General features: G+C 55.4%; 3 protein-coding genes across 3 annotated transcripts; 1 reads left to right on the top strand and 2 right to left on the bottom strand.

Annotated features, from left to right (window-relative positions):
- Positions 1-135: 135 nt before the first annotated feature.
- On the top strand, positions 136-1,448 carry C8Q71DRAFT_726332 (uncharacterized protein; the record flags this gene model as incomplete). Its single annotated transcript, XM_047921758.1, has 7 exons — positions 136-225; positions 312-430; positions 469-719; positions 872-948; positions 983-1,104; positions 1,202-1,234; positions 1,280-1,448. The coding sequence occupies 7 exons, from the start codon at positions 136-138 to the stop codon at positions 1,446-1,448; spliced, it is 861 nt and encodes a 286-aa protein (XP_047775181.1).
- A 9,195-nt stretch (positions 1,449-10,643) lies between these two features.
- Positions 10,644-11,183, bottom strand: C8Q71DRAFT_714326 (uncharacterized protein; the record flags this gene model as incomplete). The annotated part of the gene is made up of 1 exon (XM_047920959.1): positions 10,644-11,183. The coding sequence occupies one exon, from the start codon at positions 11,181-11,183 to the stop codon at positions 10,644-10,646; it is 540 nt and encodes a 179-aa protein (XP_047775182.1).
- A 540-nt stretch (positions 11,184-11,723) lies between these two features.
- On the bottom strand, positions 11,724-12,452 carry C8Q71DRAFT_675622 (uncharacterized protein; the record flags this gene model as incomplete). Its single annotated transcript, XM_047919708.1, has 1 exon — positions 11,724-12,452. A coding segment is annotated over one exon (729 nt), but the record flags the coding sequence as incomplete, so codon positions are not given.
- Between the last annotated feature and the right edge of the window lie 246 nt (positions 12,453-12,698).

Consider the following 12,698-nt stretch of genomic DNA (forward strand, 5'->3'; position numbering starts at 1 on the left):
TGGGTTATCCGTCGGATGAAAGTCGTGGGCGGAGGGGCGACGTTGAGGCGCAAAAGAAATCGTCGACACTACCGGTGGCAGTACGGCGGCAGCGGCGGTGGGTGTATGCTGGCAGGCGATGGCGGGCATGTGCTGATGGGCGACGGCACCGGCGGGTGCTGGCGTCGGTGGCGGCGGCGAGGTTGGTGGGAGGACGGCAGCGGTGAGGGGAACCTGGGAGTTGCAGTAAGTAGTGGTTGACCGAAGCAGTACTGAGCCGGGGACTTGAGTTGCGTGCCAGCGGGTTGCCGTGTCACATGACTCTTTGCCAGGGATCCGGCGACTGGGCGCCCGGCGCCACGTCATGCCTTGAACCTTCCCACTCACATTCCGCCCGTACTGCGCGACCTCCTCCTCGCTACTCACCCGCGGCGGACCCAAACGCGCTCAAGTAAATGAACGCGCGCTCGCCGTACCGAGCACCCCAAGTTCGCCATGCGCCGCGCTCGCGCTCGCGCAGCTCCTCACAGACAACGAGGCCGCGAAGACGCGCGTCTTCTGGGAGGTCAAGAACGTCGCAACGGAGAGGTTCATCGACGTGTACGACGAGGCGGACATGCCCGCGGAGAAGCTCGATGACAAGGCGCGTGAGCACATGAGTGACGCGAGCGAGGCGTGGGCGCGCGTGCGCGATGTGCTCGCGCAGCTCAACCAGGAGATCATTGTCCCGTACACTCTCGGTAAGCACGTCATTCTCTCACCCTCCCCTCGTCTACATGGAGGACATGAGCACTCAATGACATTTCTCCTTCCACGTGATTGATAGGCGACTAGCTCCCTCTCGCAGACCTGCACCTCGCCGCATGACTCGCGTGGCTCATCACCCTCGCAGGCGGGACGCTCGCCGACGATGGCACGGTAGCGATCGGGAAGCTTCAGGCGCACGTCGGCGAGCCTGGCGGCGGGCGGGTTTACGCTCGTGAAGGATTTCTCCGTCGTGGAGGGGTGGCGGCGCGCTGGCCTGACCGTGCCGGACCCCGAGTCACGCGAACGCCAGAACAGGTTGGCGGCGTTCTGGGATGCGGTGAGGGAGAGGCTTAAAGAAATGTATCCTTCGGGCACACGGTGTGTCAGCGCACAGCCGCCCCTACCGAGGCATGCACTGATGAGATATCCTCGTTTGCAAGCTCGGTCATAAACACGCCTCTGCCGTCCGCACCAGGCTCATTGTCGGGGACCTTGCCGTCTTCATGAGGTACGTCAGTCTCAAGTCCTAGCTGTGTCTCGTGAAGCCTCATAGTAGTATCGCAGCCATCAAGGTCGGTGGTCATGCTGACACTGAGGTCGGCGAGAAGAAGGACAACACTAGACAGATGGGCGTGGCTGGACGGGTGGGGCGTGCGGATGCGGTGTTCGCGAGGGTCATGGCTGGAAGATACTACGCAGAATGTAGATACCTGATACTGTAGCTACTGTAATAGATGGTTGTCAATATCATTTATCTTACCAATTATCGTGTGCATATGAATCCGTGCTGTGAATATGGTCAGGAGAGCTGAATAGTACCTGCATTGTATGCAGAAACACCAAGTAATGTCCAGCTACTGCCTGAGAAACCTCGTAATTCTGACTCGACGAGGCTGGACATGGCTATTTCTGTGGTTTATCAGAAACGAGGTAAAACTCAATATTACCGCGAAAGCTTGATGATTCTGCAGTGTTTACGGTAATTCCCAGGTGGGTTATTTCCTGATGGAGAGACTGAGACGTTCCTTATTCTCTCTTACTCTAGCCTACTGCGTGCTTCAACCTTCAAAAGGTTATGAGCCCTGGACGCTCAGGCTAATCATGACTTACCGCTCGTCAATCACGCTACACTGCCACACTCGCCATGTCGATCTACCCAGCGAACAGCAAGTCCGGGTCCACCCGCCTCTACGACATACAGTCCCTCGAAGACGACGGATCAAACTTCCAGACGTGGAAGTACCGCGTCACGAAGGTGCTGCAAGTACGCGGGCTTTGGACTGTCGTCTCCGGCGAGGAGACCGACCCCGGAGTCTCGCAGCCGCTTGACCACTCGGACTGGCTCCGACGCGATCAAGAAGCGCACGCGCAGATCACCCTCACGCTGAAGGACGAGCCGCTCAACGGAGTGATCCACACGGCGACTGCAAAGGAAGCCTGGGACAAGCTCAACGTTCGGTACGAGGGCGCAGGGAAGCAACACATCGCTTACCTGATCTCCGAGCTTTTTCGCAACACGCTGACAGACGAGTCACCGCTCGAGTCACAGCTGAACGCAATGCGTCAGAAGTCCTACATCCTTACCTCGCTTGGACAGCCTCTCGACGACTCCCTCATCGCCATCGCTATGGTGATCTCACTCCCCTCCTCCTACGACGTTCTTCGCACCATCCTCATGGCGACCGAGGACAAGCTTACCACCGACTCCGTTGTCACGCGCATCCTCACAGAGGAGAAGACGCGCCGCGAGGCGAACTCGCAGGTCGCGTTTTTTGCCAAGACGGGCAAGTCGAAGCCCAAGTCGAGGGAGTCTGGGAAGCGGAACGTTAAGTGCACGTACGGGCCGTGTAAAAAGAAGGGACATACCGAGGACGAGTGCCGCAAGAAGAAGGCGGATCTCGCAGCGAAGGACAAGGACGGGAAGGGTGACACCAAGGCCGGTGATCTCTCCGCCAAGGTCGCGTCCATACCCTCCGAGTCCGAGGACAATAGCAACGGTGATGAGGCACTCCAGCTCTTTGTCGCCATCAGGAAACCCCCCCTCCCCGAATTTGGACAAATTTGAGTGAAAATCCTCCAAATTTGCTCAGGACCCATTTAGATGACCCCCTAGCCAATTAGGTCGAAAGCTGGTGAATTAGCCAGAATTTGCGCTCATTTGACGACACCCTACAGCCACTAAATTCGCAAATTTTTGCAATTGTTTGACCACCAATACCCCTAAATTTCAGCACACTACATTGAACCAGGTATACGTAGCATCAGACCAACAGCTGGTAGAACAGATAGTACTAGGAGATGCCGCCGTGATGCAAACAATTTGCGGTCCTGTAGTAAAAGCCCGAAAGAACAGAACCAACGACATTACAACTTTATATTCATGCCCGCCGTTGCAGGATTCACAAACTTGCTGGCAACAGGTCGATCAGCCGACCCTTTGACATGGTAGCTCCTGGACATCCCGCGAAATTAGGTCATCCTACCATGTATATTGCGCCGAAAACTCACTTCGCAGTCTTGAATACATAGCCCAGTATCCTGTGGCGGCCCATCGGCGTAAGCATCCTGAGGACGTCGAGATGTTCGTTGTATTTGGCGCCTTGCGTGTTGGCATTGAAACCCCCGCCATCCTTCAGATGGCGGCGAACTCCGTCGACCCCCTCTCGTATGGCGGCACCGGCCTGTATATCAGTAGGTTGATCAGTACTCTCTCACGCAACAGCGACAACTAGGGACAGAGCCAGACCAGTGTCGCCACATATGCGGCCATCGCTTCAGGGATCTCCAATTGATCAGCCTCGACACCATCCTTGATTGACGATTTGAAGAACTCGTCAGTGAGGGGGGTCACGGCATGTGGACCGAAGAACAGATGGTTCGTCAGTTTGATGATTGGTCCCGCACAGAAGGGCAAGTCAGGTTTGAATTCCGTGTACTTGCCATTCTGGGCGCAATTGTCAGTATTTTCCAAACCGACCATTGGCAAACCGTACCGAAAGCTTCCCTGGGCAGATGAAACGATTGTCCAGAACAAGCACACATGCTGCCCTCTTCAGCGCGGCTGGGTCCTCCTCGATGTCCTTGAGACCATATGCCTCCCATATGAGATCACGTGTGATGCCTCACACTCGGGCCCGCAGATACAGTGCACCCAATTCTATTGAGTACGCCGTGTATCCGGTTAGGCAGTGAGTGTAAAGGACTTGCCCCTACACTCACCGGGCTCCAGCCTAAGTAGGCTAGGGGCCAAACACGCGTAAACTATGTAATTACAAGTGTTGCGATATGATATACTATATATTTAGCTAGACGGTAACGGACGCGTTACACTCCCCCCCACTGGACACGGTCCACGGGTCCAGAGATAATACAGCAGTGTTTTTGAAGGATGACGACGGGGGACCATGTTGAGCGAGTATAGTGCGACAGAGCGACCAGCGACGACCCCGACGGCATCCCAATGATACGCGTTCAGGATTCGCCACTGGCGACCAGTGCGACGATCGGTGTACAGATTACCGGGGGATGAGTATAGGACAACCCGGGGCTACGGTGTCGACTCGACCACGAGAGGTCGTCTCAGCGAGGACAACGTCCAACACGCTACCCATCAACCATGGCTGCTTCGTCGTGGATGAGGGAGTTTCGGCCCGCTTGAGTAACAAGGTGACTAGGTTGAGTCACCGCGGCCAGCAGTGTCCTCCTCCGGGCGGGTTTCGTCAGGAGGTGGAGCTGCAGTGTCGGGCTGAGAAGTTGTCCCAGCCTCGACATCACCCATAATGGCGTCGCCGATTGGAATCGGTACGACTGCCCATGCAGGGATCGCCGGCAATTGTTCGATGGGCGTTATATCCTCATCGCCGACGTCACCAAGAATTGATGGGTGCGACGCAAACGGTCCCTCCGCATCAACAGGCCGTCCTTCGTGATCGTTTCGACGTCTCCTGAAGAACTCCCCAAAGGGTTGTAGTTCTTCAGGCCGTATGCCGAGGCGCGCGAACCACCTGGACACCTCGAAGATCGTGGCGTTGGCTGCATGCCAGGGGAACGGCACCTCTGCCCGTCCATCGCCCATGGGGTAGCGTCCGATATGGACGATGCGCGCATACAACCCATCAATTGAGAGGAGTTGTGAGGCGACTACCTCCCATGCACGGCGTGCATTCGCGGTTCGGGGAGCGAGGCGCCGCACCATATGCAGTGCCTCCACATCCCGCGCGTTTGGACGGCCGTCGATGAACCGGACACCCTTCGGTACGTTGTGAGGGTACGCTGCGTACCACTCTGTCCACTCCTCTGCCGACGCATCGGAGACAGGCTGAGGACGCCGCACCTTCTTAGCAGGCGGCGGTGGCCTCGACTTGCCCGCCGGGGAATCTGCCCGTCGCTTGGTAGCCGGATTGAATGACACGGACGGCGTCGACTGTCCAAGCCCTGGCTCGTCCATGGTCGCAGTCGGTCCAGACCCATAGTCCAACGCCGCACTTGATGAAGGACCCGACCATGAGGGTCCTGCACCAGAAGTGCCAGCGGGCGGGGCATTCGCTCGTCTTCTCGCGTCCTCCCGACTGTCGTGTATTGCCTGCGCGAGATTGGCCGCTTCCCGCTCGGCGAGGCCCCCACCACGCTCGTGACCAGGCGTGATGATGGGCATCGGTCGAGGGTTGCGCCAGTTGCGCACAATATGCCATATCCCTTCGACACTGCGCAACTCCGCATTGCGCTGTCCTTGATGTACCAGGTCGCGGGCCCGGTTCTGCGCTTGGAAGTCGCCGCCATAGGCCGCTTCCATCAGGGATTGCGCGTCGCGCACTGCGCGGGGCACGAAGTTGTGCCAGTCACCCGCACGGATGATCTCCGAGTTGGCGGGGAGCGCTACTGCGGCGGGCCACTGTGTTGGGGCCATCGGTGCCGCACCAGTCGTGTTGAACAGGTTGGTGTGGCCCGTGTCCATCGTCGGGGGAGGCGGCTGTCTAGCACGCGTCTTGCCCTTACTCTTCTTGAGCCTCTTCTGTTCCTCCTCCTCGTCTACGTCGAAATCGTCTTCCTGGTCGGTGTCCCAACCTCCCGGCTCCATCATACCCGGCATCCGTGGCAGGTTGCTCGGGGATGACGTCGCCGGTGCGGGTGGTTGTGATTCCGTCGACGGTGCTGACGGATTTACGACCGTCGGGATTGCTGGTGGCGGGGCGACAGGTCTGGCTTCCCTGGTCGGCGGTACCACCGATGGTGCCGCCGATCGCGAGGGTAGCGACCTGGGTTCAAGTGGTCGTGCCTCTCTGGCCGGTGCCACCGTCGATGGCGCCGCCGGTCGCGAAGGCATCGGCCTGTGGTCGTGTCGAGGAGCTCGGCTGCCTTGTTCTCGCTGGTTGGGTCGTCGTTCTGGGATCCTCATTCGTCGTTCCCGGTTCTCGTCTTCGAGGTCTCTGATCGTGCGGTCCCTTCGAGAGACCCGTTCGGTCTGTTCCCGGAGCTGCTGCCTGAGGTCATGAACCTCATCTTCACTTTCGTGAAGTCGCTGACGATTTTCGTTCAACTCATCGTTGAGACGAAAATTCGTCTGCGATAGGCTCCCTATCTGCTCCAGCATGCCATCGAGCTGCTCCCTCCCCCCTGGAAGCCATCCTTGGTTTGTCAGGCGGGTTTCCAGTTGGAGGCGGAGGTGCGACTCGACGCTGTTAACTGCCTCGAGATAACTCGCGTCCTCACCTGCCGACTGTGGTAGGTGAGCGACGTGGCCGTCACACCGTTGGCACGTCCCCGGTGCGTGTACTACCAGCGGTGTTATTGGATACCGCGGTGTCCAGCCTGTGAACGGCGTGAACAACGACGGCTCGCTGGTCACAGTTCCGAATTGGTACTGCGGCACCGCTGGGCGTTGCGCACGAGATTCTTGAGCTGCGCGTCGCAGCTGTTCTTCGCGCCCCATCGTATTCGCCTGCCCGGACGGTTGCATCTCAGTCGACGATGTCACCTGCTGAGGTGGCATCGTCGTGCTGGTAGCTGCGTTCCCACCTGCTGCACCACCGGCGGTCGGTGGTACAGCGTGAGTGGGTGCGTCGGTGTCCATGGGCGTCATGTTGATGCAGGGGTTGTCGACGTGGGCGGCGGTGTTGACTTTGAGGTTGACGGTTAACCTTGGTGCTCGTGTCTATTCGTCGCTTGAGCTCCGCGCCCATGTGACTTGCGGCGCGCTGTTGCCCGTTTAGGTACCGCGCTTATTCTTCTGACTTGACGGATCTGCGCACCACCACTCTACTAGTGGTGGTACCCGATTCGTCATGCACTACCACCAATTTGTTTGGTGGTAGTGTTTACTTCTACTTGCGTGGCTTACGCGGCAGTCGATGCCAGTCCTTGACTCCATGAAGAGTCAGGTACTCGTCGAGTGCGGCTAAGTCCTTGCAATGGGCATATGGCTCCCAAGTACTGTCGCCGAGGGTCCATCGAACATGGAACTCCACGCGTTTGCCCTCCCATCTATGTCCTACGATTTCATCGACTAGCCATTCTTGCTGGTCGTCGACACCGAAGTCGTAGAATGACTGCGCTTCGCGATGTGGGAATAGCGCATCGTCGTTCGGCTCATATCTCCTGAGTAAGGAGACATGGAACGTTGGATGAATACGACGATCGCGTAGTTCCTGCGGCAGTTCTAACGTATAGTTAGATGTACTTGGGTTGCTTGCGATGATTGAGTACGGTCCGATGTACTTGGGCATCAGTTTCCTAGCACGTCCTCTAGGAAGTGCTAGATTTTGAGTGCTCAAGTACACCTTGTCGTCGATCGCGAATTCAGGCTCTTGCTGACGGTGCTTGTTCGCCTGGAAGGTCTGATGCACTCGACTATCGATTATTGCATCATGAGCCATTTCCAGGTAGTACTGCGCGCGTTGAGCGAATTCACGGACACCCGTATAGTTGGTGTCCGTGGATATTCCGTTCATCGTGCGGGGCAAATACCCGTAGTTCAATTCGAACGGAGCGAATCCCGTCGTGGCACTCGTCGAGGAGTTGATAGCAAACTCTACGAGTGGTATACTATCAATCCAGTCGAGTTGGTCAGGCGAGACCATGGCCCGTAGTATCTGCGATACTGAGCGTATTGTCCGTTCCGACAATCCATCCGTCTGAGGATGGAATGAGGTGGACATTAACAGCTTGGCACCGAGGAGACGATGAACTTCACGCCAGAATTTGGATGTGAACTTCGAGTCCCGATCAGATACTATGGACTCTGGCAGCCCGTGCAGTCGGACTATCTCCCGAACATATATGTTCGCTAGTTCTGCCGCCGTAGTTGTAGTTCTGATTGGTATAAGGTGTACCATCGACGTTAGACGGCATACGACCACCCATAAGTAGTCGTATCCGTTAGCGTGCGGGAATGGACCCACAAAATCCATGGCTATAGACGTCCATGGTCGAGTGGGTATGGGTAGCGAGTGCAACCATCCGGCTTGCAGGTGGTTGCGGGATTTAGATGTCTGACAGGTTCCGCAAGTAGTGCAGAACCTGTCAACGTCTTTCCCTAATCTCGGCCACCAGAACCAACGTCGTACATACTCCGAAGTTTTCTGAGAGCCAAAGTGGCCAAGCGTAGTGTGGGCTTGGTCAATTACCATCTCAGTCAACATTCGACGCTTCAGCGGTGCTCTAGGTATACACAATACTTCCTGCCCTTGGCGGTTCTTGGTATACACTAGTCCGTCACGTATGGCAAATGTGTTGAACTGTGTTGGGGATTCGAGGACCTTACTGAATGTATGGTCCTTCGAATATCCCGCCTTCACAGCGGTGGTGAACTCCACGTTACGTTCTATCTTTGAGCGCAATGATGGTCCACTGGTAAGAATGTCAGCGATCGTAGGATTGCTGTCGTCTGCCCGTGGCCCATGTTGCGAGATAGGTTGGCTAGCGGCCATGGCCTCCGATTCTACCTCTCTAATTTCTCGTTTTTCGGGTAGTGGTTGGGACGTCAATCGTCCCATCCTCAATTCGAGAATACGATTGGATGGTAGATCGTTGTGCTGAGGATCTAGTCTTACGTCGGCGTTTACTATGTGATGATCAGGGACGAAATCGTCCTCTGTATCATTCTCATGGTATCGGGATAAGCAATCCGCGACCTTGTTCTTCCTGCCTTCGATATACGTTATATCGTAGTTGAAACGGGACATGTACTCATACCATCTGACCTGTCGGTTAGATGGGTGAGCCACCCCGTTGAAGAACGTGAGTGCTTTATGATCCGTTACAATATGGATTTTGCGACCGAGTAGCTTATCCTCCCATTTGAGGAGTGCTTCCATGATTCCCAGTGCCTCATGTTCGTACGTTTTGTACGCACGCTGAGCACTAGAGAATTTCTTGGATAGGAACCCCGCCGGTCTGCAAGTCTGCCATTCCTTGCCTTGGCCGTATACCGCGCCTACTCCGAATATAGAGGCGTCGGTAACCACCCATATGGGCTCGTCCACGCTAGGGTCAATAGGCTTCAGTATGGGAGCCTTGCTGACGACTGCTTTGATCGATTCAAAGCATTTGTCATGCAACGCCCTCCATACGAACGACCGATCGTTATGGCACATGTCGGATAGTGGGGACGTGTATCCACTAATCTCGGGTAGAAAATGCGCGAGATAGTTGACCAGTCCCAGAAATCGCTGTACTTCCTTGTACGAGCGGGGGGTTCGCCAATTGCGGATTCGTTCTAATTTGTCTCGATCCGCGTGGAGACCTCGGTCGTCGATGAGATGACCCAGGCAGTCCATGCGTTTCGAGTACAAATCACACTTTGTCTGGCTAAGGAATAGCTTTGCTTTCCTTAGTCGGTCAAACGTTATCTCGAGATGTTTTTCGTGTTCTTCCATTGAGTCGGAGAATACGAAAATATCGTCGAGGTATACGTGAATGAACCGTCCGATGCAGTCACGGAATATAGCCGTCATCAGGCTTTGGAATGTAGCAGGAGCATTGCAATCGCCCTGTTGCATCACCAAACTGATGAACGTTCCGTATGGTGTAGAAAACGCTGTCTTCCAGACGTCTTCTGCTACTATACGGATCTGCTCGTATGCGTCGGACAGGTCGATTTTTGATCTGTACCTTGCCCGAGCAACATCCATCCGTATCTGGTCCTGATCGGGGAACGGAGTCACATCTTTCCTTGTATTGTCGTTGCGCTTCCGTGCGTCGACGACAGTACGTAGCTTACCCGACTTCTTTGCAATGCAAAGAAGCGGAGCAGCTTGGGAAGTGTGTACTTGCTGCCACCAACCAGCAGCGGTGTATCGCTCAATCTTCTCAAGTAGTTGAGGTTTCATTGCGTCCGGGCACTTGGGTAGATGGTACTTGTACTCCAAGTCTGGGTCGATGAGCGGGATATAATGGTTCACCTCTCGAAACGGCGGAAGTTCGAGAGGTGGTGGTTTCATTATATCTTCGCATGCCTTCAGCCATTTTTCTCGAATTTTCGTGATTTGTGGGTCTTCCTGGAGAGACTGGCGGATCTCCTCGTCAATGAGGAGATTCCGTACTGCTCTGTCCACTTCATCATTGGTCCCATTTGGGTCTAATCGACCAAATCTATCCTGCGTCGGCTGTTGCGAAGAGTGAACCACAGGCGGATTCGCTTCTTCGATTTGCGGTACTCGTACTGTAAACTGATTTCCTCTGTTTACAGGTACTTTCTGGCGCGTAGTCACTACCTCTCCCGTTCGAGGTGGTGGCTCGCCCTTCTTCTCGTGTTGCTTGGGTTGTACCACCACCGGCGCCGGTGACGGTACTCCTTTGAGAGTCGCCTTTTCCGTCAGAGAAGCGATTTTTTGATCGCTCCCCTCCCCCCTCCTGGCATTAGGTTCTTGCTCATAGCGAGACAAGGGAGGTTGCGCGACGGTAGATCTCGCCGCGCTTCCCTAATGTCGGGAGGTGGTGGCCGCACGTAGGTGCGCCGCCAGACGGTTCTGGCGATGGTCTCGGCGCTGTCCCAATACCTCGGCTTCTTGGATAGCGGTGTAAGCCGGTATGGCTACTCCGTCTATCCAAATCTCCCTTTTCCTGAAGTCAAGTACCACGTTGTGCTCATTGCAGAACGTGGTGCCTAGAACGACATCGTATCGGTCAATATCTACGACGTCCATGTAGTTGACGCCGTCGATAGGTCCAATACGAATGCGCGGTAGTGCTCCATAGTTGATGGTGGTGCGACTACCCTTCGTTCCTAGCTGCAAGTTGATCTGTTCCTTCAGATCAACTCGGTCCGCCTTCGCCAAATATGCCAGTTCTGGGGATATGGCGTCGGTCGTGCACCCTGTGTCGAACAGAGTGTACGCCTTGATTCCATTAACCTCCACTTCTGCGCATAGCGTCCGTTGCGTTTCTGGGTCACGCTTTGGCTGGTCATTCGGATCTGACGTGCGACGGATCTTCGAGTCGTACAGCCATGCTGCCTTCATTGATCGATTCGGCGGCATAACCTGCATCGCGTTGGATCGTACAATGTCCTTGACGGCTTCATTGTACGATTGATGCGGTAGGTTTTCCGTCCGTTTCTGCGTCGACGATGGACGTTCTATGCGCATGGCACCAAACCTCATGATGCCCATACGCATATCACCATCGTCTTCGCTACGTTCGTCCATCGGGGATTGTTCTCCTGGGTCGTCATACGCGTAGTCTCCGAGGTCAGACTGCGGGATCTGCTCAACCTCTGTGGTCGGCAGTTCTCTTTCGCCGTCTACCTCTTTCTCTACCGCCGATTGCTCAGCTTCCGTTTCCCCAGCAGCATCCTCGCGATATGTTGTGACAGCGTCACCATCGCTGGTGACGCGTCCAGCATGCATTCGTGGGTTTTGCTGATAGGGCCTGCTGTAACTGTTAAGGCGACGACCATCTGTATAGGTCGTCGGCTTCTTGTCACTTGCAGCAGCTTTCCCTGCTTGCGATATCGACGTGTCGTTCATAGTCTGGTGAGGCGTCGATATGAATACACGTCTGGGTTTATACCCCGGCTGATTACCACCCGTTGTCTTACGGGTGGTATTCGTCGTCACGGGCTTCTTATCCTGACTGCCGCTGCTCTTGGGAGCTTGCGAACCTGGTCCCCACAGTGCCCAGGTCGCCCTCTCCGAGCGTAGTGCATGCTCATATGCAAATGCAGCATGAGCCATATCACTGAACTTCGTCTTCTCCGGCGTAATGAGATAGGTTGTACGCAACACCTTCTCCATTTCGCTTGGAAGGGCAGCCATGAACTTGCTCTTCCAGATGTATTCGCCGGGGCGTTCGGTCATTCTATCAGCGTACCGCGTCATACGATCCAGAAGGTCGGAGATGCCGCCCTTCTGAGTGTATTTCGCGCGATAGAATTGCTCAGCCGCCTCAACTTCTCCATCTTTGTGAATGAATCTTCGATGCAGTGCGAGTACTGCCTCGGAGAACGTCCACTTGTGGTGGCGATCCCGGCTAGCCGCGACGTTGCGATAGTACCAGATGTGGGGCTCTCCCTTGAGAGCCTCACTCAACATTCTGGTTCGATCACTGTCCGTTCTAGGTCCGGTGATCCGCAAGTTCTGGAAGTACGTTAACAGTTTGAGGAGCCATTCCTCAAACTTGTATACGTCGTCTTCACCTTCCCAAGGTGAAGGCATTTGAGGCTTTATGATCTTCATATAAGCCGGGGGGTCGTCCATTGGGTCATCCCCTACTAGTCGGTCGATCATCTCATAGCAGTATTCATATGATCGATTCATAGGATTTACCGGTACCACTCCACTCGGGAGTGGTGCCGGTTGTCCTTGCTTCCTTGTAGATATACTTTCTACATAGGAGTACAGGCCGTGCGTATCATAGTATCGACTCGAGTGCATCTCGTTCACGTCGCTGGCGGAACTTGATCTGCCAGTGCCGTTTTTGAATGACACTCGGATACCTTCACGACCCTCTTCTTCCGAAGGTACAGGCCCATGTCC

This window comes from Rhodofomes roseus (genome assembly GCF_022264815.1).
Source record: "Rhodofomes roseus strain CIRM-BRFM 1785 chromosome Unknown C8Q71scaffold_22, whole genome shotgun sequence".
NCBI classification, from domain to species: Eukaryota; Fungi; Basidiomycota; class Agaricomycetes; order Polyporales; family Fomitopsidaceae; genus Rhodofomes; species Rhodofomes roseus.